Consider the following 22,590-nt stretch of genomic DNA (forward strand, 5'->3'; position numbering starts at 1 on the left):
GGGGAAAGTCTATCAAATTCCCTCTCACCAGGAAGTAAAATGTATTTTCAGTGCAGTAACTGCAAGAGCCAGAATACTTATAGCCCTCAAACTTGTGGAGGAGGCATCCGGGATTTATACTCAGACTCTTGAATCAGCTCAAAGCTAGAAGACAAGCTGATAAAAACCTGGCATTTACTATAATGTGATGACAGGAGGCAGTAGCACTGTGGCTAGGGACTAAACGAGTGATTGGGAGTCCTGGGTTCTATCCCCAGCTCTGCCACTGGTCTGGTGGGTGGCCTTAAGCAAGTCACCGCCCCCTTTCTGTGCCTCAGTTTGTCCACCTGTGAAATAGGGATAATTATATCAACATCCTTTCTCAAGTCCTTTGAAATCTACTGATGAAAAGCGCTATATAAGAGCAAGCTATCATCATAATCTCTGGGTCTCACTTTCCTAAAACAGGAGAGATGATGCTTATCCAACTTTATCAAGCACTTGGCAGCCTAGGTGTGGAAGGCATTATATACAAGTGCTAATACTATTGCTACCACACAGCCCACAACCACGATGCTAGGTCTTCTAATAGCTGTTCCAAATTCCATACCCCCAACACACTAGACTCCACCTTCTGCAACATCTCAGAGAGGTGACGGTTCTCCAGCCTCAGGGTTTCCAGCTGAACCAGAATCACCTGAGAAGACAGGATGAACACAAATAACTAATCAAAGACCTACATGCTATCTTTTCCCACTTTTAGCTCAAATGCTAATGTAGCTTGTGAAGCAAGTTCTGTGTTGTAGTCCCCACTAAGTTTGCAATGGCACCTGTACAACTTATTTTTAGTTGTACACAGTCCAAGCCAGCCTATTTTCACATTGGTTTATAGTATTTTATTGCCGAAGTCTAATTAATGTAAGACATCTCAAATTGAATTCACAGAATCATAGAAATGAAGGACTGGAAGGACTTGAAAAGTCATCACCTCCAGCCCCCTGAACTGAGGCAGGACCAATTAAACCTTGACCACCTTGACCAGGTGTTTGTCCAGCCTGTTCTTATAAATCTCCAATAATGAGGATGCTACAGCTTCCTTTGGAAGTCTATTCCAGAGTTTAATTAACAGTTAGAAAGTTATTCCTAATATCTAACCTAAATGTCCCTGGCTGCAGATTAAGCCTATTACTTCTCATCCTACCTTCAGAGGACATAGAGAACAATCAATCACCATCCTCTTTATAAAAGCCCTTAACATATTAAGGCTGTTACCAGGTCCCCCCTCAGTCTTCTTTTCTCAAGAATAAACATGCCCAGTTTTGTTGACTTTTCCTCATAGTCCAGATTTTCTAAACCTTTTTATCACATTTGGAGAGAGTTCAAAGGAGAACAACAATTTGTCCACATGTTTCCTAAAGTTTGGCACCCTGTTTTGGACACTACTCCAGCTGAGGCCTCACCAATACAAGCAGAGTTGGACAATTACCTGCCATGTCTTACATTATGACATTCCTGTTAATACACCCCAGAATGACATTAGCTTTTTGTGCAACTGCATCACACTGTTGACTCATTCAGTTTGTGATCCCCTATAATCCCCTGATCTTTTCAGCAGTATTACCACCTAGCCAGTTGTTCCCCTTGCAGTAATTTCATCTGGACCACAATTCCCTGGTTTGCTTATGAAAATAGCACATAGAACTGTGTCAAAAGCCTTACAAAAATCAAGAGATCACTTCTACTGCTTCTGCCCTATCCACCAAGCTAGTAACCCAGTCAAAAAGGGAAATTAGGTTGGTTTGGCATAATATGTTCTTGACAAATCCACGCTGACTATTCCTTATAACACTGTTATCCTCCAGCTGCTTGCAAACTGATTGTTTAATAATTTGTTCCAGTATCTTGCAAGGTGTCAAAGTTCCTTGGGTCCTCTTTATTCCCCCTTTTAAAGATAGGTACTATGTTTTCCCTTCTCCAGTCCTCTGGGACCTCACCTGTCCTTCAGGAGTTCTCAAAAGATAATTTCTAACTGCTCTGAGATTCTTCAGCTAGCTCCTTAAATGACCCTAGAATGAATTTAATCAGGCCCTGCCAATTTGAATATATCTGTGTAGCGAGACAGTGGGATACCCCACAGCCCCGTAGAGGGATGAGCTTCCCCTAGGACCAATGTGGGCGGACCCAGTGGATCCTGCACCCACCCCCCAGAGGGCACGGTGCAGGACAGGAAGTAGAAAAACTCAACTGCAGAGCTCACTTGAAGGCCAGCCGCCGGAGAGGCCAGATGCCTGTGGCCTAGCTCCGGGTTGGGAAACGCCGGCAGGCTGCGGCTGACACGAGGACTGGCCAGGCCAGCTAAGCCCACCCCTGGCCAGCTACCCCGAGGAGCAGCCAAGCCTACCCCTTGCAAGCTACCCTGAGGACCCGCCGAGCCTATCCCTGGCCAGCTACCCAGAGGAGCTGCCAAGCCTACCCCTTGCAAGCTACCCTGAGGAGCCGCCGAGTGTACCCCATGCCAGTTACCCAGAGGAGCAGCCAAGCCTACCCCTTGCAAGCTACCCTGAGGAGCAGATAAGCCTACCCCTCGCCAGTTACCTGGAGGAACTGACAGTGCTGGAAACCTCCGAGGACGCCGCCTTAACCCAGGTACCTTACGAGGGGGAGTCCAGAAGAAACCCGGGCAATCAACTCTGGTCTGGCCACAGCTCTGCCCAAACCAATGTCAGTGTGTTGCGGTCAGGATCCCCACTGACACAGCAGCAAGTCTTCTGCCGCTGCTAGGGCCCTGGGCTGGGAAGCAGTGGAGTGGGTGGGCCTGCATCCCCCCTGCCACCCCACTCACGGGTGGCAGTCTCCCCCTCGCCCCAGACGCTCAGAAGCCTGAGCTCCAAACTATGTGTTTGCTGTCCCGCCCTAGGGCCTGAGTTTCTACTGAACTATTGGCTCAGCCTCTGCCTGAGGGCCTGAGCTCCAGCCTATTTGTTTGCTGCCCCGCCCTGACCCAGGGCCTGGGCCCATATTGCGAGGTGGTGGGATACCCCACAGCCCTGCAGAGGGATGAGCCTCAGCTAAGCCCATCTACAATCTACCTTATCTAAGTATTCTTTAACCTGCTCTCTCCCTATTTTGGCTTGTGTTCCTTCCTTCCCCCTTGTTAATATTAATTGTGCTGAGTATCTGAAGCAAAATAGTTATTAAACACCTCAACTTTCTTGATGTTGCTTCTTAGCTCTCCTTCCCCTCTAAGTAAAGGACCTAGTTTCCTTCATCTTTGTTTTGGTCCTAATGTATTTAAAGAACCTCTTCTTATTGCCTATTATGTCCCTTATAAGGTGCAAATCATTCTGTGCTTTAGCCTGATTTTGTACCTCCTTGCTTGTGATATTCTTTTGCACTTCTCCTTAGCAATTCATCCACATTTCCACTTCGCGTGGGATTCTCTGTTGATTTTCAGGTCATTATGGAGCTCCTGATGGAGCCATATTGGCCTCTTACTATTCTTCCTATCATTCCTTCACACTGAGATAATTTGCATGGAGACCAAAATATGGATAGTTACCGAGAGGGGCTCCAGTTTGGATAGGATCATGAAGCTTTCCTTTGGCAATCCTCATTTGCTCATAATCTCCAGATCTACTTCAGTGAACAGACTGACTTTCCAGAGACAGCAGCACCATTCTACTCTTGTTTTAAGAGACTCTAAACTGAGCTGAAAGCTGCTGCTACTTTGGTACCACATGGAACAATGAGTTGATTCACCTTGATCAAGTAGAGATTGTCAAGAGTTCCTCTTTGCTCAAGGAAAGCTTCTCTACCCCTTTCCTTCCACACAACTGACAGCCTAAGATAATGACAGAGCTCTATAGGCAGCTACAACAGGATTCTCCTCATCCAAACCATGCTCAGACATTCTTTTCCACACCCCTTTCAGCAGGAAAGACAAGTAATGGTTACAGGTTTGGTCAGGAAAGCGAGAGGCTGTGGGGGACATAACAGGGTTAGAGAGCTTCCCTGGGAGGCTCTCCAGTCCCTTGCTCTGATCATGCCAGTCTCTGGATCCCAAGGCTAAAAACACAAGAGAGAAGGAAAGCATTAGCTTAGCTGAAATGCAGGACCCAGTGCTGCAACCCTCAGGGTCCCAAAGGCCATGGAGACAGAGAAAGAGCCTTCAGTCATTTTTACCCTGTGCTCCACAGCTTTCCTCTCTATTCTTTCAATCTCCATTCTCATTCGTTGCTCCATGTCAGAAGTGGATCCGCTGGCTGAGGCGATAGCAATGTCACGCTGGTGCAGTGCCTGTGTCAGCTGGGAGATCTCCTTTTTCATCCCTTCTAGCTCACTGTTATGAGTTTGTTCAGCCTGAGACAGTTGCTCCTTCAGCTAGAGAGAGACATGCATGAACCACCCATGAATTTTTAAAGGACAATCAGTGAGAAAGCAGATGTGCTGACACATGGGTTACGTGTAATTTTAGCATTGGCTAATGCAGAGCTGTACATAAGCTTTTTTGGACTCTTCTGTTAACATACTTCAATCCTGACTTATAACAAGCTATCGCATCCCTTTAGTGGTCTTCTGCTTCCCCAGCTATCCGTTGGGACAAGAAGTGAGTTCTGACTAAGTATCCATTGCACAGCAGAAGTCTGTCAAAAGGGCTGAACACCCACATCCCTCATTGATAGCTTCTGTGAACACTTAAACCCTCTGAAAATCAGCCCGCAGATCTCAACTTATCTATAAAGCACCATATCTGTAGCAGGGATGTAAATATCCATTAAAGTTAACCATTTAAACAATTAAAATCATGTCGTGTAATCGGCCCCAGAGCTGGGGGTTAATGGTTAGCATCAGTTAACCAGTAAGACTAATGCTTACCAGTTAACTGCTTAGTATTTTACATCCCTAATCTATAGACCTATTTCTACAGCACCACAGAGTCTGTCTATCTAGATACTCCACAGCACTCATCACTGTAGTACCTCAGGGCCTCCCAAGTATTTAAAAATAGAAATAATAGGACCACCTCTTTCCTCTGCCCCAGCCTGTGGAGCTGTTTGTGCGTGTAAGTAAATGGGCATGTCTAGGGTAAGGTGTCTGTGTATGTGAAGAGCTTAGCGATGGAAAGCTACATTGAAGAAATGAGGTGTCCAGTATGTTCTAAAAGGGGTGGGGTGACAATTTCTTATCTCTTGGCGGAAACAATGTCTGTAGGCTAGCTCCTGCTCCTGGGAAAGCTCTGTTTGTCACATTGACAAGCCTAACCCCAGTGGTGTACTGTTTCACCATTCCAGCAGGATGTTGCTGTTAAGGTCATAGTTGCGAGGAGGAGGGTGGCGGGGGGGAGGGGGTTACTAGGACCTATCCCATGGAGGGGAAACGTGAATATGGGCTGTGTATTCCATGGGGAGCCAGTGCAAAGGGCAGAGCACTAGGGCGATGTCCTCACTGCAGACGGCTGCTGTTTTCTGTGCCAGCATATGGCTGCATGCCTAGATATCTAGACTGATACAAACTCTCTCATTACACTTACAACCCTAAAACATGTTCAGATCCAGATCTCGAGAAGTAATGTACTTCCCATTTCATACTACTGGGCCAGGTAGAGATCACCTCGTCTCAATTCCTTCTACTATTGCAAATCTACTGTCATGACCAGGGTCAGAATCGCTCTAAACACACCCCCTCTCAGGAAGGAATCTACAACCCCACATATATGGACAAGGTATATGTCAGTTACCCTCGCACTAATATACAAAAACAGCCAGTCCTCTGGGTGTTACTTTCTGGACAGAACTATCTCACATTTTCCTACCCACAGTATAATGGAAAAAGTGGTTACCTCGCTCTCGTAACTGTTGCTCTTCGAGATGTGTTGCTCATGTCCATTCCAATAGGTGTGTGCGCGCTGCATGCATGATCGTCAGAAGGTTTTCCCCCTAGCAGTACCTGTCGGTTGGGCTGTGGAGACCTCTGGAGTGGCACCTTCATGGCGATATAGATCCCTGCCGACCAACCGCCTGTTCAGTTCCTTCTTGCTGGAATATTCTGACAGAGGGGAGGCAGGTGGGATTTGGAATGGACATGAGCAACACATCTCGAAGAACAACAGTTACAAGAGGTAGGTAACCATTTTTTATTCTTCGAGTGATTGTTCATGTGCATTCCAATAGGTGACTTCCAAGCAATTTCCCTGGAGGAGGGGTCGGAGTTCACCTGGATGCTGAATGCAGGACTGCCCTGCCAAAGGCTGCATCGTCCCTCGCCTCTTGGGTAATGGCATAGTGTGACGTGAAGGTGTGGATGGAAGACCACGTTGCTGTCTTGCATATGTCATGGATAGGGACCTGCACAAGGAATGCTGCGGATGAAGCCTGTGCTCTTATGGAGTGCACTGTGAGCGGAGGGGCTAGAATCTTAGCCAGGTTGTTACACGTCCTGATACAGGTCGTGATCCACAAAGAAATGCACCGGGATGAGATGGGAAGCCCCTTCATTCTCTCTGTGACTGCAATAAAGAGCTGTGGTGACTGACGAAATAGCTCTGTGCACTCAATGTAGAATGTGAGGGCATGCCTGACATCCAGGGAATGGAGCATTCGCTCTCTGTTACTGGCAGGTAAAAATGTCCTGGTCCACATGAAACTGGGAGACAACCTTTGGTAGAAACGCGGGGTGAGGGCGTAACAGCACCTTGTCTTTACAAAAGTTGGTATAGGGAGGCTTGGAAGTCAGCACTCTGAGCTCAGAGACCCTTCTGGCCGAAGTTATGGCCACCAGAAGGGCCGCCTTCCAGGAAAGGTAGGACAGAGGGCAGGTCACCATGGACTCGAAAGGGAGCCTCATGAGCACGGACAGGGCCAAGCTGAGGTCCCACCGGGGAATTGGATATAGCACCTGGGGATAAAGTCTGTCCAAGCCCTTGAGAACCCAGCCCACCATGGCCGAAGACTGACCTACCAGCTGCCCCCAGGCAGAAGGCCAAATTGGCAGACAGGTGTACCCTGAGCGATTATATTGCCAACCCCTGCTGCTTGAGGTATAGTAGGTTGTCCAAAACAAGGAGAATTGGTGCTTGCTGTGGAGGGCTGCCCCTCTGCAGAGACCAGATGGAAATGTGCTTCCACTCTGCCAGCTACGTGACACAAGTGGAGGGTTTCCTACTTCCCAGCAGGACCTCCCTCACTGGGTCCGAACACTGAAGCTTAAGTGGATTCAGCCATGGAGTTTCCATGCCATGAGGTAGAGGGACTCCCGGTTGGGGTGTTGCAGACGGCCACGGTCCTGGGTAATGAGGGTCGGGCACACGGGAAGGGCTAGCAGCCTGTCCACTGAGATATTCAACAGCATAGTCAATCAGTGCTGGTAGGGCACGCTGGCGCTATGAGGATCAAGGAGGTCCCATCCCGGTGAATCTTGAGAAGGACTTTAGAGTCACCCACAAGCCCGTAAGACTGTAGAAGCAAGAGTCCGTATTTTGGGCAAACAAGCCTGCACAGTCAAAGGGCAGGTCCTAGATTGTATTCTGGACCGCCTATGGTATCCTGGACACCTGCAGCCACGTGCTGCATTTCATTGTAATGGCGGAGGCTATAGTCCAAGCCACCAAGTCTGCCACATCTAATGCAGCCTGGAGGGAGCATCTTGAGACCACCCTGCCCTCTTTGAGAAGCACAGTAAACTCCTTGCATGAGTCAGCCAGGAGCGACTCCTGAAACTTTGCTAATGTGCCCCAGGAATTAAAAGCATAGCAGTTGAGTACCGCTTGCTAATTGGCCACTCGAAGCTGGGGCCCACCAGTTGAGCTGAAAAGGTCCAGCTTCTTAGCATCCTATGACTTTGGAGAGGGACCTGGCTGCCCCTGTCACTCCTTATGGTTTGCAGCATTGACCACTAGAGTCCCCGTGTTGGGGGTGGGTGAAAAGGTGTTCATACCCTTTCTGTGGCACAAAATAACATCTCACCACCCCTTTAGCGGTGGGTGGTATTGAGGCTGGAGTCTGCCAGGGCACCCTAGTAGTGTTCTGCATCGTTCTTATCAGGAGCAAGGCCAACCTAGATGGACCCTCTAGGGCATGGATGTCCACTATCAGGTCCAACTCCTCCGTGACTTCCTCCACCTGGAGGTTTAGGTTTAGGGTCACTCTCCTAAGAAGGTCCTGGTATCCCCTGGTGTCCATTGCCAGCAGGGTGGTGGTGATGCCTGCCACTGCCTCATCCAGCAAGGACAAGGCCCGTGGGACCAGGTCTTCCTGCCCTTCTGGCTCCCTGGAAGCTGGGTCGGGTGAATTGCTCCTCCCGTGACTGGAGGTGGCTCCAGTACAACTGGTGGCACTGGTTTGGGTGCTGCACCTGAGTGTGACGACCTACAGTCCTTGTCTCGTGCGGGGTCCTCCAGAGCCCTGGGGGTGTGGTGAGACACCAATGTTGCTGGAGAGAGTGTTGGGGGGGCACAGTGTGCGGATGCCACTGATGCGGCCCTGGAGCCCTGACCCTGATGATAGGCCCAAGGAGTCCAAAAGGGCCATCATTCTGGGCCCTGCCACTGGGGTAGCAAGGATACCACTGGTGCCAACAAGTCCACAACTCTGTGGTGCCGGGACCGCCAGCAGTACCAACTGCGTCAGGAGACAGAAGACTCAGCCTCCGACTTGGAAGAGTACTCTGAACCCAACCCCGGGGGAGGGCAGAGCCTGATGGTGCTGGGGAACGGTACGGGGGTGATGGGGGGCAGCGCTGTAACATCATGGGCTTGCCGTGATGACGAACAGGGGACAGTGCTGCCATCGCTGCCGTGAAGGGTTCTGGAGATGATGCCACATGTAGCACCGTCATAGATGCTTCATACGGTGCTGTCGTCAGTGCCGCTGACAGTGCCTGAACTTGGACCGTCATCTGCAGCAGTGCCAGAGCTCACATCTGTGGGGCCAGGGACTGCGCCGTCATGGCAATAAGGTCCCATGTTGCCTCACAGGTATCTGGCATGTCGGGGAGTCAGCGAGTCCACCAGCACTGGACTTGACAGACCTCTGGTCGGGGCCGGAATCAATGATGCTGGGTCTTGAGGACGGCTGTGGGTGTCCCACCGTGGGATACCACCCTGCTGGAATCCCTTTACAGCTTCTTAACAGGAGAACAACCCGTCTGCCTTCTTTTTCTTATGTGGTACTGGGGACTGTAAGTGATGCCGCCTGCTAGATCTGGCCTTATGAGCCAGGGAGTGGTGCTGATGCTCTTTCCTTGGTGCCGGGGCAACCTGCACCGAGGCCAGGGAGCTGCGCACCAGCTGAGGGCAGAGGGCTGACTCCATCAGGAGGAGCTGTCAACGATAGTCCTGCTCTCTCTTAGTCCTGGGTCTAAACCTCCTGCAAACTGGGCACTTGTCTGTCTGATGATCTTCTCCTAGGCACTTAAGACAAGCAGCATGCGGATTGCCTCTGGGCATAGGTTTTGCACACCTTTCGCACAGCTTAAAATCCTGCGACTGAGGCATGCCCCTTTGCCTGGGGAATACTAGGGTGGGGGAGAGCCCCTCAAAGTAATCTTAACTAACTATAAACTACTATACAGCTATCAGTTAGCTATTTAAAAATAAGAAAAGGAAACCACTAGGTAGCCACTTGCAAATGCAAGAGACTGAGCTGCTCCAACGACTGTCACTGGCAGTAAGAAGGAACTGCGCAGGCAGCGGGTTGGCAGGAACCTATATACATCCCCATGAAGGTGCCACTCCAGGGCTCTCCACAGCCAAGCCGATGGGTACCACTAGGGGAAAAACCTTCTGATGATTGTGCACGCAGAGCCCACACACCTATTGGAATGCACATGAGCAATCACTCGAACTGCTATTTCAGTGAGGCCTTTCCCTTGCTTATTTCTGTCAGCCATCCACTGCCACTTTTAAAAGCAGAGACCAAGACCACTCTCTTCCACTCAAGGTAAACAGAGAGACATATATACATAAGGGTCAGTTGCGTTTGGGTCAGTTCTCTCCCATCCCTTCATTCTGGGCAACCATTTCCCCCACAACACACATTGTTCTTTGATCCCTTTCTTAGCTTTGCTAATACAGAGCGCACTGAGAGGTGTTGTGGGCAGCTGTGCTAGCTAGTCCTCAAGCTCGCTCCGCTTCCTCCAATAGTCAGGGGTCTTACCTTTTTAATTTCAGCCTTGGCCTGGCAGTGGTGTTCTTCCATCACCCGCAGCTCTTTGCACTTCTCCATCAGTTCCTTGCTCAGCTGTATACACCTGGCATTTATGGCTCCCAGGCTGGGGGCAAAAACAAAATCACAATTTAAAAACACCACTATGAGCCACACTGCAGGTGGTCTCAGGAAACCGGCATTCACACATCTATCTTCTCTACCAAAATAATTTTGACAGACCAAGACTGCTGCAATCTTTTCTGATCAGATACAGGCATTTCTCTTTTCCTTACCCAAGGAAAGTTACCCCCTTCCCTTGTAAACCTGGGGTCATCTCTACAGATCCATCAATGAAGAAATCCCATCACAGTTTTTACTCAGAATAGGAAAGATGAGATGTAGCTCCCAGCAGCTGTCTGTCTAGTTTAACAAAGATTTCCCTCTCCATTACAAATGAAAATGCCTTGTCTAAGCAGACTAAAGAAAATATTTTTAAAAACCTAGAAGGTATATTTAAAAAAACAAAACAAACCCTAATGTCCCACTGTGGTAAAATTTTAGACTCAGACTTCTATGGACTCTTAAAATACTAGTGGTTTGAACGATTTTACTGTGGTTAACAGCACTGGTGAATAAGACATTATACATGCTATATTGTCTGTGTGCTACTGGATTTTGAAGTAGTCCTCTACCTGCCCTCAAGACGAGCCACCTCTGACTGTAGGTTCTTTTCATTCTTCTGTGCAAGATCCAACTGCAGGAGTATGTGCTCCAACTCTGGGAACTCTTGTGACAGCTGTTTCTCACGCAGGTGTTCTTCCAGTGATCTATGCACAAACACAGAACCATCGCAGAAGGACCTTAGTCTCTTGACACACCTCACCCCCTTGTGTGTTGATATAAGAACAGTGATATTTGCTATTCTCTGACAACAGAAGGCAGTCCAATAAAAGACATTACCTCATCCATCTTGTGTCTACTCTAGCTCTACAAAATCCACCAAAATGTAATGCTATAATATGGCATCACTGGACATTCTGGATGCCGCAAGTGTCTCATCCAGGCCCATGTTTGAATTCAGTCAGATTATGACAGGCCGCCACCAAATTAGTAAAAAACCAACACAACTCGGCAATTTCAATCCCACTGGCAGATGCTCAGTAATCCCTGCTGCAGGGAAAGGCATAGCTTCTAGGTCTCCTGTGTATACTTCAGTGTCTCTCTCCACCAGTAGCAAGGCAAAAAGGTGCTGAAGCCTTCGCCTCAATCATTATCACCTTGCTGAAACATTGATCCTGTGCCCTTAAAGTTAACGGGACCTTTTCACTGACTTCAATGAGCACATTTAGTGGTCAAAGGATGATTTCTCTCTCCACTGCTCACCTGAAATGCACAGAAAGGGAATCAAACACAACGCACTGTCTCAGGAAACCTACCAAAAGGCAAGGCTGAATCCCTCTCTATTTACAATACTACTTTACTGTTCAAATGCCCGTTGCTTTTAAAGCAAATACAATTTAACACATGCGGCGAATGAAATGAAGAACGGGCACCCTTACCTTACCGTGTCTCCCTATCGCATACAACAGCCATGAACTCAGACTCCAAGCACACAGAAAGGGCTCCACAGCCCGAGAGGACTCAGCGTCACAGATCTACATTATTTAGTGGGGTAATGGCCAACCACGTTTAGATGCTAAGGATCTGACCTGATAAGGAGCTCTTTGCTGTGCAGGGTTTCAGTTATGCTGGCCAGCTCCTTCTGTAACTGCTCCTGATGCATCTTTGAGCTCTTAATGAAATCCTCCTGGGACTGCAGAGTGACTCTCAGCTCCAACTTTTCCTCCTGTAATACCTACAAGAGAGGAAATGGAAGTGACTGTCGCAAGGATGGACAGAATCAGTTTAGTATCGCTGGTCTGGAAATGAATTTTCAGATGCCAAAAGCAGCCCTCAGTGTTAGACAGGCAATAGAATACAATGCCACATGGGTACAAAGCCGGCCTCATGGCCAGCTTGGAGCCTGACACAAAGGCACCGATGGAAGGGTGGGGGAATCTCCAGGGTGACTGTACCTCTCAGGTGATAATCTCAGCTCGAGATGGTAAGAGAATGCACTGAACTACCCCCAACACCCTCCATGGACAGCTCTCACTGCTACTTCTCACAAACCTCCAGCATTTTCTTAGAATGCCCCAGCTCTTCTTGGACTCTTTGGTGATCCTCCAGAATCTTCTGACTGGCTCCAGTCAAGTCATCTACTCTCATGTTAAGCCTCTCCACCTCCAGCTCATTGGCACAGATGGTATCATTGGCTCGCTCCAGCTTGCTGGTTAAATGCTGGATTTCCGATTGGCTGGCCAGTTGCACAGATTCCAGCACCTGCTTCCGATTGGTGAGCTGAGTCTGCTGACAGAGGATGTTGCTGTGTTAAAGCTAAATTACATATAAAGAGAGGTGAAATAAACAGATCTGAAGCTTCATGAAGGCTCCACACTGATACTTCTTGATGCAACATACCATTTTCTCTGAAAGCAGCGCTGCCCCTCAGGGAACAACAGGAGGCGCTGCCTCAGGACTGTAAATAGGTACAGCCTTTGAGGTGGGGAGAAGAAAGGATTTGACGGGATCCTTATGATTCCAAAAGAAGTTCGGAGGGCATCTAAGGAAAGAAAATCTCTAAAGCAGACAACCCACATTGCCCAACAGACTGAACAAGCAGTAAAGCGACCTAATTTCCCTGTCCATCAACCCAGGGGTTAGATCTAGCCAGAGGACAAAGTAGAAGCAGATTTGGAAAACCATATATGAGCTAGAAAGCCAGGAGAATCTGGTAATCCCATGTGGAGACAGGGAGCAACTCCTAATAGATGGAAAAGGAATCAAATAGAATTAGAAATTGGAGTGATGGCAACAGCTAGTTATGTTCTGTTTCATGCAGTGATTCTCTGGTACTAGAAGCTAGAAGGCTCACTTTCTTGAGATTTGAAGGTTTTATTGTCTTAAATGTAAATTAGAGAAAGGAAAAGAATAGAATAGTTATAAACATACCACTGGCAAACAATACCTTCCCTATTATTTGAAGACTGATGTAATTTAACAAATAAGCCACGTCATATTCACTTTCTGAACACCTTTTTAATGTAGTGCCCAATATACGCAGTGTTGTCGCTACCCTAGCAATCAATACACAAACCTGGATCACAGGGAGCAATGGCTACAACAGTAAACACATATGGTTGCCCATGATGGCTCAAGAAACCAACGTGCCAGACTGGCTGAATTCATGGATAGTTTCTGCAATAAGGGAAAGCCTGAAAGTAAAAGTCAAGACCCACAAAGGAAAGGACTAGCCATAATGTCCTGTGGTGCCACGTAGGAGACCCAGTTTCGGTTGCTGGCCTTTAGTTTATTAGGCTGGCAGGGGTGGAGGGAAGGCACTCCTCATTGGACAAGAGAAAGCCAAGGTCTACTCCAGAGTAACCTATGCAGTTACAGTGACAAAAGGGAAACCAGTAGTCCTTAGCTGGAAAAATGGCACCCCTGACAATTGGGTTGGGTAGGGGCAAGATTGTGCGTGGTTCTGCAGATCTCATTCAACCTCGTTTCAGGAAAAAACAAACAAACAGAATATGCTGTAAGGATGTGTTTGTGACAGGTTTTATTTTTTTAGGTTGAGATTTCCAAAGCAGTCATGAGGATTTAGGCACACATCTTCCATCACTTTAATGGCAAGCATGAGCCTAAGCCTCCGAGACTGCTTTGGAAATTTCAACCTAAATGTTTCGTTTTTCTGCTACACTGTGATCTAACACACTGGCCAGTGCTCCAAGGAAACATCTCTCCTCAGAAGACTGAAATATCAAGGACAAAGACAGCAGCGGTGAAACCTTCTGCTCAAAGGCCCACTCAGCATTTGTGGATCGGCTAGTGTTGGCCCCTCCCAAAGCACCATCAGTGCCAGCTCCAAGCCTGTCAATGCAAACTGCAAAATTCCTCCTTGCCAGAGCTTCCACTCAGCAGCAATTCAGGAGCCCCTTAAGTGCAAAGCTCCCAACAAGAGTTTCTTATCAGCATTTGCTATGATTGTGTCAGTGTAAGCTTCTTCACAGCTGGGGTCTGGCTCAGCTCATCAGACCACTGCAGCAGCACTAGCTCGGAGAATGGATTAACTTTTCAGGAACAACAGCACCATTCTGCTCCTGTTTTAAGAGCCTCAAAAACAGAGCTAGAAACTGCTGTCACTTTGCTACCATGTGGCAAGTGCCTTTTGTAAGACAAGACTATTTTCAAAGAGCAACTTCTTTATAGCTGCAGCTACACAGATGAGGATTGGCAGGTACATAGCTTTGAACGTAACATGTCAGAAAAGTTATCTGAAAAAAAGAGTCATGGCCTGTAATCCTCCCCCACTCCCAGAAACCACCATCTTACTATCTTCCCCCTGCTAATATTTCTGAGTGGGATTGAGTGTACGGAAGCCATGCGGAAGGTTCAGCCAGCTTCCATTAACAGACTTCAGATCTTTCTTGGCTTGTACTGTACAGACAAGTTCATTCCATTAGGACCGATAAAGTCATTTCAGTTGCGATCTGAAGTAGATTCACATTTGAGGGATTTCATTAGCTTGTCACTGCAAACAACTTTCAGTACTGATTAATTGTACCTGAATGAGCTCGGACTGCTCAGCCAAAGCCTTCCTCTGGGCCTCCAGTGATGCCACCTGCTGCTGGTAAAGCAGCCGCTGCTTCTCCCAGTCTAGAGATTTCTGACGGAATTCCTGCAAGGACGATTGCGATGACCTGGCATTTACCACCCATTTGGTTGTCAAAATTATCCCCTCCCAGCTCTCACTGATGTTCTCTGTCCCCCACAGCATACACTCGTGGGCCTTCCTCCACAGCAGGGAAACCATTAGCCAGGCATTTAATGCACTGACTCAGCAGCAAAAAAACCCTTACACTGTGCTGTGGCATTGCTTTCTCCGAGTTAAAACCTCAATGTCAATTACTGCTACTTACAGATGTTGAGTGCTGATTCATGACCAGCTTTACAGATTTGCTGTCACAGCAGTAACAGTTCTACTGCCCTGTAACTTTACAAGAAAAGGCTGCCACTGAACTCACTAAGTTTATTAATACATTTGTTAGTCTCTAAGGTGCCACAAGTACTCCTGTTCTTTTTGCGGATACAGACTAACACGGCTGCTACTCTAAAACTAAGTTTATTGTTACTTCATACTTGCAATTCTTAACTCAGAAATCAGACACTGCCTCATAGAGCTGTTTTGGGGAGATTTGTTACCACGTTCTCAGTGGTGCTATTAAAGATGAGAGAATGTGGCTGGTCTCATCATGGTAGTAAGATTAAAGACAAGCTGGACTTGGAAAACACTCATGCAGAGAATTTCCTCCAAAACCTGTGGCAGCAACACCAACGCGCTTGAATTTTCTACCTTTACATACTGTCTTGTCCTTAAAACATCCACTCACCTTTGATTTAATCCATGATAATAATATCATTTATTAATTGTATTAAAATAGCAGCAAGCCCCAACAGAGATTGAGCACCATTGTCTTAGGTGCAGTATAAATGTTTACCAGTAACCATATGTTTCTTTTTACATTTTCAAACAGTTCTCCCCTACTCTCCACACACACTTGTGACAGCTTGCCCCGCTCCTTTATAAAATCTTGGTGAACACCATGTTCATGAACTCACATGGGATTCCAATTAAATTGGGCAACATCATGACAGGAGCAGTGCAGAAACAGCCTTTGCCTCATAAGAGCAGAAGGGCAGCGAATGCAGGGATGAGTGGACTGAGTATTTACACTCACAGTCCACTTGCCTATTAAACATTCAGAGTTGCTACTGAACCTGAAACAGTCAGTTTGATTTGTATGAACTATGGCCATGGCTGCTATAATCCACACACCTCTATCTTCTTAGTCAATCTGCTCACTTCGGACCGGTCGTCCCCTTGGCGCTTGGGACCCTCCCTAGCTTCTTTCAGTTGTTTCTTCTGCAGCTTCTCATAGCTTCTCTTCAGCCTGCCTAGCTGCAAGGAAATCAGTGCAATTTTTGATAATGCTGGTTAAGATCACAGTGCATTAAATTAATGAAGCATTCTGAAGCAAGGGACAAAGTCATTTTATAGAGACACTCTCTCAAACCAAGACCATCTGGCTGGCAGAAGAAGATTTCCAGCTGTATAATAAACAAAAAGTACTATATGTACTCCATAAAGTATCAAAATATGCTGGATTGTGCCACAGTGTTGCCCCGCTGGGGGAGGGATCAGCAGCAGCAGGAACTGAACCTGGATCCTATGGATTTAAGGCAGGAGCCTCTACTGCCTAAACTAAAATATCCAACACCCAGCTCTGTCAGCCAAGGCTGTACCGGCTCATAAACGTCATAGAATCACAGAATATCAGGATTGGAAGGAACCTCAGGAGGTCATCTAGTCCAACCCCCTGCTCAAAGCAGGACCAATTCCCAACTAAATCATCCCAGCCAGGGCTTTGTCAAGCCTGACCTTAAAAACCTCTAAGGAAGGAGATTCCACCACCTCCCTAGGTAAGTTTTTCCTAATATCCAACCTAAACCTCCCCCACTGCAACTTGAGACCATTACTCCTTGTTCTGTCATCTGCTACCACTGAGAACAGTCTAGATCCATCCTCTTTGGAACCCCCTTTCAGGTAGTTGAAAACAGCTATCAAATTCTCCCTCATTCTTCTCTTCCACAGACTAAACAACCCCAGTTCCCTCAGCCTCTCCTCATAAGTCATGTGCTCCAGCCCCCTAATCATGACAGAGCACCTTGCTGGGCAGATATGGGTTACACAAACATGGAATGACAGCACCCAAACAGAAATAGAACGCAGTGAGGCTTGACTACAAACTTATCAAGAATGTGGGTGAAAGACATTAATGAAATCCCAATGTATGTAATACAATAGCCACTCATCTTGTCATATTAGTTACTTAGCTAGGTCATAAATTTCCCCACTGACTGGAGAAAGTTAAGAAAGAAAGAATGTCACCCAAGTCTACTGCTAGAATTCTAATTTTATTAAAAAACCTGAATAATAAATACTTTGCATTTAAATAGCACCTTTGATCAAATATTTTGAACTTAAACAAACAGAGCATTTGCCACCTGATTATCTAATTTCTTTACAAACATTGATGAAATAAAACTCTTAACATCCTGTGAGTTGGGGAAATATCTCCATTTTACAGATGGATAAAATGAAGCACAGAGTGGGTTCGTGACTTGCCCGTTGTTATAAAAGAAACACGTGAATAGAGCCAGGAAGCGAACCTAAATCTCATGATTCCCAGTCCTATGCTTTACCCACAAAGCTATGCTTCCTTTCAGAAGATCTCCTGATTCAGCAAAGTGCTTAAATATGTGCTTAAATGCTTTGCTGAACAGGGATGGACTTACACGCACGTTTAAAATTAAGCACGCACTTATGTGCTTTGCTGAGTGGGAGCCGGAGCTTTATAAATGTTGATTTAGCCTTGCAACATCCCTGTGATTTATAGAATATATAGTATCAACTGTCCCATTTATAATGATGGGTGACTTGGGGTATGGGAAAGGTTGTAAGGCTTTCCTACAGACACAAAACAAGCAGTTCGGGAATTAGACCCCAGGATTCCTCAGCCTCCTGTTCTAACCCCCATCACATTATCCCTTTTTGAGTTCAATACTAACGCACCTCAGTCTTGACCACAACACAGTTGCGATTCCAATCCTGAGCTTTAAGATGGATCTGCTAACACACTTCAATCTGGCCTAGCAGCATCTCTACTATTCCAGTGGGGACATTTCCTGAACAAAAACTGTTCATCATGTTGAAACATAAGGGGGTTTTAAATGAGGGTAGATGTCTTCTGCACACTAAATTGAAACTACTAAATTAATTATACTTATGACTTATGGTAAGCAGGAATTGAGCCCAATCCTCCCTAGATAAGAGGTCAATGCACTGCTACCCTCTCCTGGCATTTAGCTCCACACTACTGACAAGCCAATGGAAACAGAACTAATCACTAAGGCACTTACATAAAATGCTGTCAGCCCACCTGCAGAAAATCTCAGCATCCGTTGCATTACAGTGGGCAGGACGTCCTTTGTGGAATGAGGAGTGTGGAACTCTTTTAAAAAGTCTTTGTCAAGTAAATTTAATGATATTAAACATGCCTGGGAGAATGCAGTCATCTTCAAAGAACAAGAATACAGGCAGAACCAGTATAAAACTCCATCCCCTGCCAATATCCTTCAGCCTTGGCCTGGAGGGTCAGGATCTATGCTGATTCAACAGCTAGAATTTCCCCTGAGATATCAACAAGAACATCAACGGGCATGCTGGTCTCTGGAACATGGACACCCATCCACTGGTAAAAGGACCGAAATCAACTGACTTCACAGTAGCCTCTGAAAAGCCACCAGAATAATGATATTCTTTCACTACCAAATTGAACCTATTTTACATGGCAGGTACTCACAGACTACCATAATGGGCGGCAGGATAAAACCTGAAGATAAGGAGATACTGAGATTTTGTAGGAGAACATAAAACAGAGTATTTCTGATCTACAGGGACATGACATAGACTCCATAGCAATTTTCAGGAGGAGGTTGGTACCCTTGGCCCAGTTCAAATCCCCCGACACATGTCCATGCACTGGTGGAGTTAGTATACCACATGGTGGATGGCTGTCACATTCTCTCCCGGCCACCATGACTCTACTTCTTGAGGGAGGTATATATCTGCTGTAGGAAAAGTCATCATCTCATGTTTATTTCACATGAAACAGGCCAGCTGCAGAGCTGTGCTTTCTTTAAATTTCATGTTATGCTGGGAAAGCAACTGCTTGTACACATAGCAACACAAGCACAAGCATAGGAGTAGCTGGGGTGAGGGAAAACAGGAAACCTTGGCTGTAAATTTCTGCAGCTTTTTAAACACACCTGAAAGTAGCCACAATAAGGGCTGTGCGGCTATAGTGCTTCAGTGTAGCCACTCACTACAACGATGGGAGAGACTCGCCCATCGCCATAGTTAATCCACCTCGCCAAGAGGCAATAGTAAGGGGGATGAAGAATTCTTCCATCCGCCTAACACTGTCAATGGCAGGGGTTAGGTCAGTTTAACTATGCTGCTCAGGGGTGTGGATTTTTCCACACTCCTATGCAACATAGCTGGGTTAACTCAACTTTAGAGCATGGACCTAACTTCAGTTTACAGTAGGGGTGGGCAAACTTTTTGGCCTGAAGGACGCATCGGGTTTCAGAAATTGTATGGAGGGCCGGTTAGGGGAGGGGGTCGTGGCCCAGCCTCCACCCCCTATCCACCCTCCCCCCAGGACTCCTGCCCCATCCAACACCCCTGTTCCCTGACTGCCCACCCGGGACTCCTGCCCCATCCACCCCCATCCTGCTCCCTGTCCCGACCACCCCCAGAACACCCACCCTGACTGCCTCCCACTGCGCCATCCAACCCCCCTCTCATTTCTGACTGCCCCCTGGGACTCCTGCCCCATCCAACCACCCCTTCTCCCTGTCCCCTGAATGCCCCAGGAACCCCTGCCCCTGACTGGCCCCCACCTCCACATCCAAACCCTCCTCTCCTTCCTGACTGCCCCTGGAACCCCTGTCTTCTTTCAACCCCCGTTCCCCATCCCGACCACCACCCCCGAACTCTCCAGCCCTCTATCCAACACCCTCCCCGCCCCTAAGATCCTCTGGAATGAGATGAAGAGGAGTGCTATATAAATGTAAAATATTATCCTGTTGCTTGTGTTGGCACCCAGTGAGGAAGGGAGGATTAAGAAAATCACAGCAGTCAAAGGACAGTGATGAAATGAAACACAATCTGTCAGACCACAAGGCATAGACTGGTGTTTCGACACCAAATCTCATCTTTCTGAAACCCACCTCTTCTTGAAACTTCTTCAGCTGCTGTTCATACTCTACAGCCATGCCTTGTCTGTCTTGCTCCGTGTGTTCTAACTGCTGGCGCAACCTACCCACCTAAAGTTAAAAACACAACACAGTGACTATCAGCACAAAAGCAGCAGACTCCAACACAGCTGGCTATCTCGCCAGTAGATGAGGAAATTGAAGGATGTCTGTATTTTAATTTCATAGTATATATTACATACATAAACACATATTATAGTATAAGTAGTGGCAACTGTTACAGATAAGGTCCTGGCCCAAGAAATGCTATTGTCCTACTGGCTTCAATGGGGTTACTCACCATGGATCAGTTTAAGCATGGGCTTAACTCTTTGTGGATTGGGACCTAAATTTGCAGAATTGCTTCCATTTCAACCCTTTGTTTTCAGCCAATCAGTTTGCTGAAATTTGCATCTTTTGGGCTGAAATTTGCCAAACTCAGTTTATGCCAAAAAGTGACTGGGGGGTATGGAGAGGGGCACTTTGATCAGAAATATGGATTATCATTTCAAGCTATTTGGCAACAACAAAGATAGCCACCTCGGCTGATTCATCTGCAGGGAGTGAGAAGAAATTCTTCAAATTCTATATGTGAGGAGGGGAGAAGAAAGCAATAAAGAAAACAGGCTTTGAAACAGGTGAATGTGGGATTATTCCTCCTTATTTTCCTCACATCCTTTCCCCTTCCCAGAACTCCAGGGCAGAGATCAGCATAAGAAATGTATAGTTTGTTTCTGGTGACAGGGAATCTCTCAAAAGTTTTCAATGAAATATAACTGGTAAAAGTGTGATCATGATCCATACAAAGAAACTTAATTCAAACTGGTTGTAAATACTGGTTGTGGCCTGATACAAATAACTGCATTCTGGACATGCTAATCCTAATACTTACCTTGTCAATCATTAATATCTGGAGAAGAGGGTAGGGCATTAAAAAATAAATTCCCAGCATGGTACCAATATAAGCTACTTGAATCTCTTTTTTTTCCTGCTCATTGTCTTGTTAACTACTAGTAGATCTGTGTAGAATCTAGGTTATGTACATACTTATATGTCGTTTAGGGACCCTAGAAATACCTGCAGTTCCACGGTGATAAAGGCCCTCAAAAACACAATTTATATACTCAAACACCAACAAGTTTTGTGATGAAGGTGCAAATTCCAGTCCCAAGGTGTTAAAACTTGAATGCCTTCCCCACATCCCTGGAGTGCAGCTAACATGCTACTTATGGAGAGGGCAATGCGCTGACAAGGAACAAACAGGACAAAGCTGTACAATGGGAGGTAAGATTTTTAAAATATTTTAAAATAAATGAAGTATAGCTAAAGGTCAGAGACAGTCCCACAGTCCATCACAGTTCTCTTGATCTCCTAGCACTCAAGAGAAGGTGCAATGAGTTAAGTTTAATATTATAAACACAAACCACAGAAGCTTTGCTACTTGATTTATCTGTATAGTACTGACACAGGAATTTGTTACATATATTTCTGAAACCCCACAAAACCAATGCCTCAGCTCTCAAAAACAAATCAGTTTGGAAAACACTGGATCAGCACTTGGTGCAGTTTTGCAACTAATTTTCTCACTACCCTTGTGATTGGAAGTATTCAGTCTGCTTTTGACTTCTGTGACCAGAACAAGTGTTTCTGGGATCTCACCAGGGGCTTTGAGAGTCCAGGCTGGTTTCTTCAAACACCCAGTTTCCATTAGTTAGGCACCCAGTTTCAATTAAATAACACTGGGTGTTAGGCAACTCATTCCTTTGCCAATGACAGGCAGTCTGCAGTTGTGAAGCAGGTTCCTGCTTCCCCTGACGCAGGGTTAACAGACCTGACATGTTACACATTTACATTTTTTCATTGAAGTTTTCACCACTTGATCTCTGAGCTTTAATCAAAAAAACACCAACAAAAAACAAGATGCTTCTGACAAAACAGTGACTGATGGGGATACATTTTTGTGCAGAGATAATGAACGTTATGAAAATTTATGCTGGCTCTGCATATTCTATACTGAAGGACAACGTGCACAGGAATATCACTGAATGGTAGACAGAGTAAGCCTGGGGCTGTACCTCCTTGCGTTTCTCATCCAACAGAGTCTTGACAGAGGAAAGCTCGTGATCTCGGATCTGCAAGCAAGTCTCCAGAGCCTGGGTCTGCCCTTCCCATTCAGACTTCTTATGAGCCACCATGATATCGATCTGCTTCATCAGCTCCTGCAGCTCTGCCTCGCAGGACGTCAAGAACCCTCTGCTGGCAGGAAGACAGCTTGCTAAAACCGCACAGCAGACAAAAGAGCTACTGAACCTAGCCCAACAAGAGTACTTCTTCCCTCCACTCTTATACACCCCCCTCACCCATGATGATGGGCACCTTCACCAGAACAGGCTAACTGAACTCCTTGACTAGAGTGGGAGTAGGGGCAGGCACAGTAATTGGGGCAATATTAAAAGGTGTAACATTCTCCTCGTCAAGGAAAGCCATA

The 22,590-nt window shown here is 46.6% G+C and overlaps 1 protein-coding gene across 22 annotated transcripts in view; it reads right to left on the reverse strand.

Annotated features, from left to right (window-relative positions):
* CEP63 (centrosomal protein 63) overlaps window positions 1-22,590 on the reverse strand; it is a 49,199-nt gene that overhangs the window by 13,700 nt on the left and 12,909 nt on the right. For 7 of the 22 annotated variants that reach the window (XM_030574974.1, XM_030574973.1, XM_030574970.1 and 4 more), the window contains exons 3-12: window positions 22,178-22,358; window positions 20,079-20,174; window positions 16,060-16,182; window positions 14,788-14,901; window positions 12,294-12,530; window positions 11,831-11,976; window positions 10,814-10,948; window positions 10,131-10,245; window positions 4,162-4,359; window positions 590-676 (exon numbers count right to left, since the gene is read on the reverse strand). In XM_030574974.1, the coding sequence (XP_030430834.1) occupies window positions 590-676; window positions 4,162-4,359; window positions 10,131-10,245; window positions 10,814-10,948; window positions 11,831-11,976; window positions 12,294-12,530; window positions 14,788-14,901; window positions 16,060-16,182; window positions 20,079-20,174; window positions 22,178-22,358 (1,432 nt within the window). Of the gene's footprint in view, window positions 1-589; window positions 677-4,161; window positions 4,360-10,130; window positions 10,246-10,813; window positions 10,949-11,830; window positions 11,977-12,293; window positions 12,531-14,787; window positions 14,902-16,059; window positions 16,183-20,078; window positions 20,175-22,177; window positions 22,378-22,590 lie in introns of all 22 variants that reach the window. The other 15 variants (XM_030574982.1, XM_030574980.1, XM_030574981.1 and 12 more) reach the window with 10 other exon arrangements.

This window comes from Gopherus evgoodei, chromosome 9 (assembly GCF_007399415.2).
Source record: "Gopherus evgoodei ecotype Sinaloan lineage chromosome 9, rGopEvg1_v1.p, whole genome shotgun sequence".
Classification (NCBI taxonomy): Eukaryota; Metazoa; Chordata; order Testudines; family Testudinidae; genus Gopherus; species Gopherus evgoodei.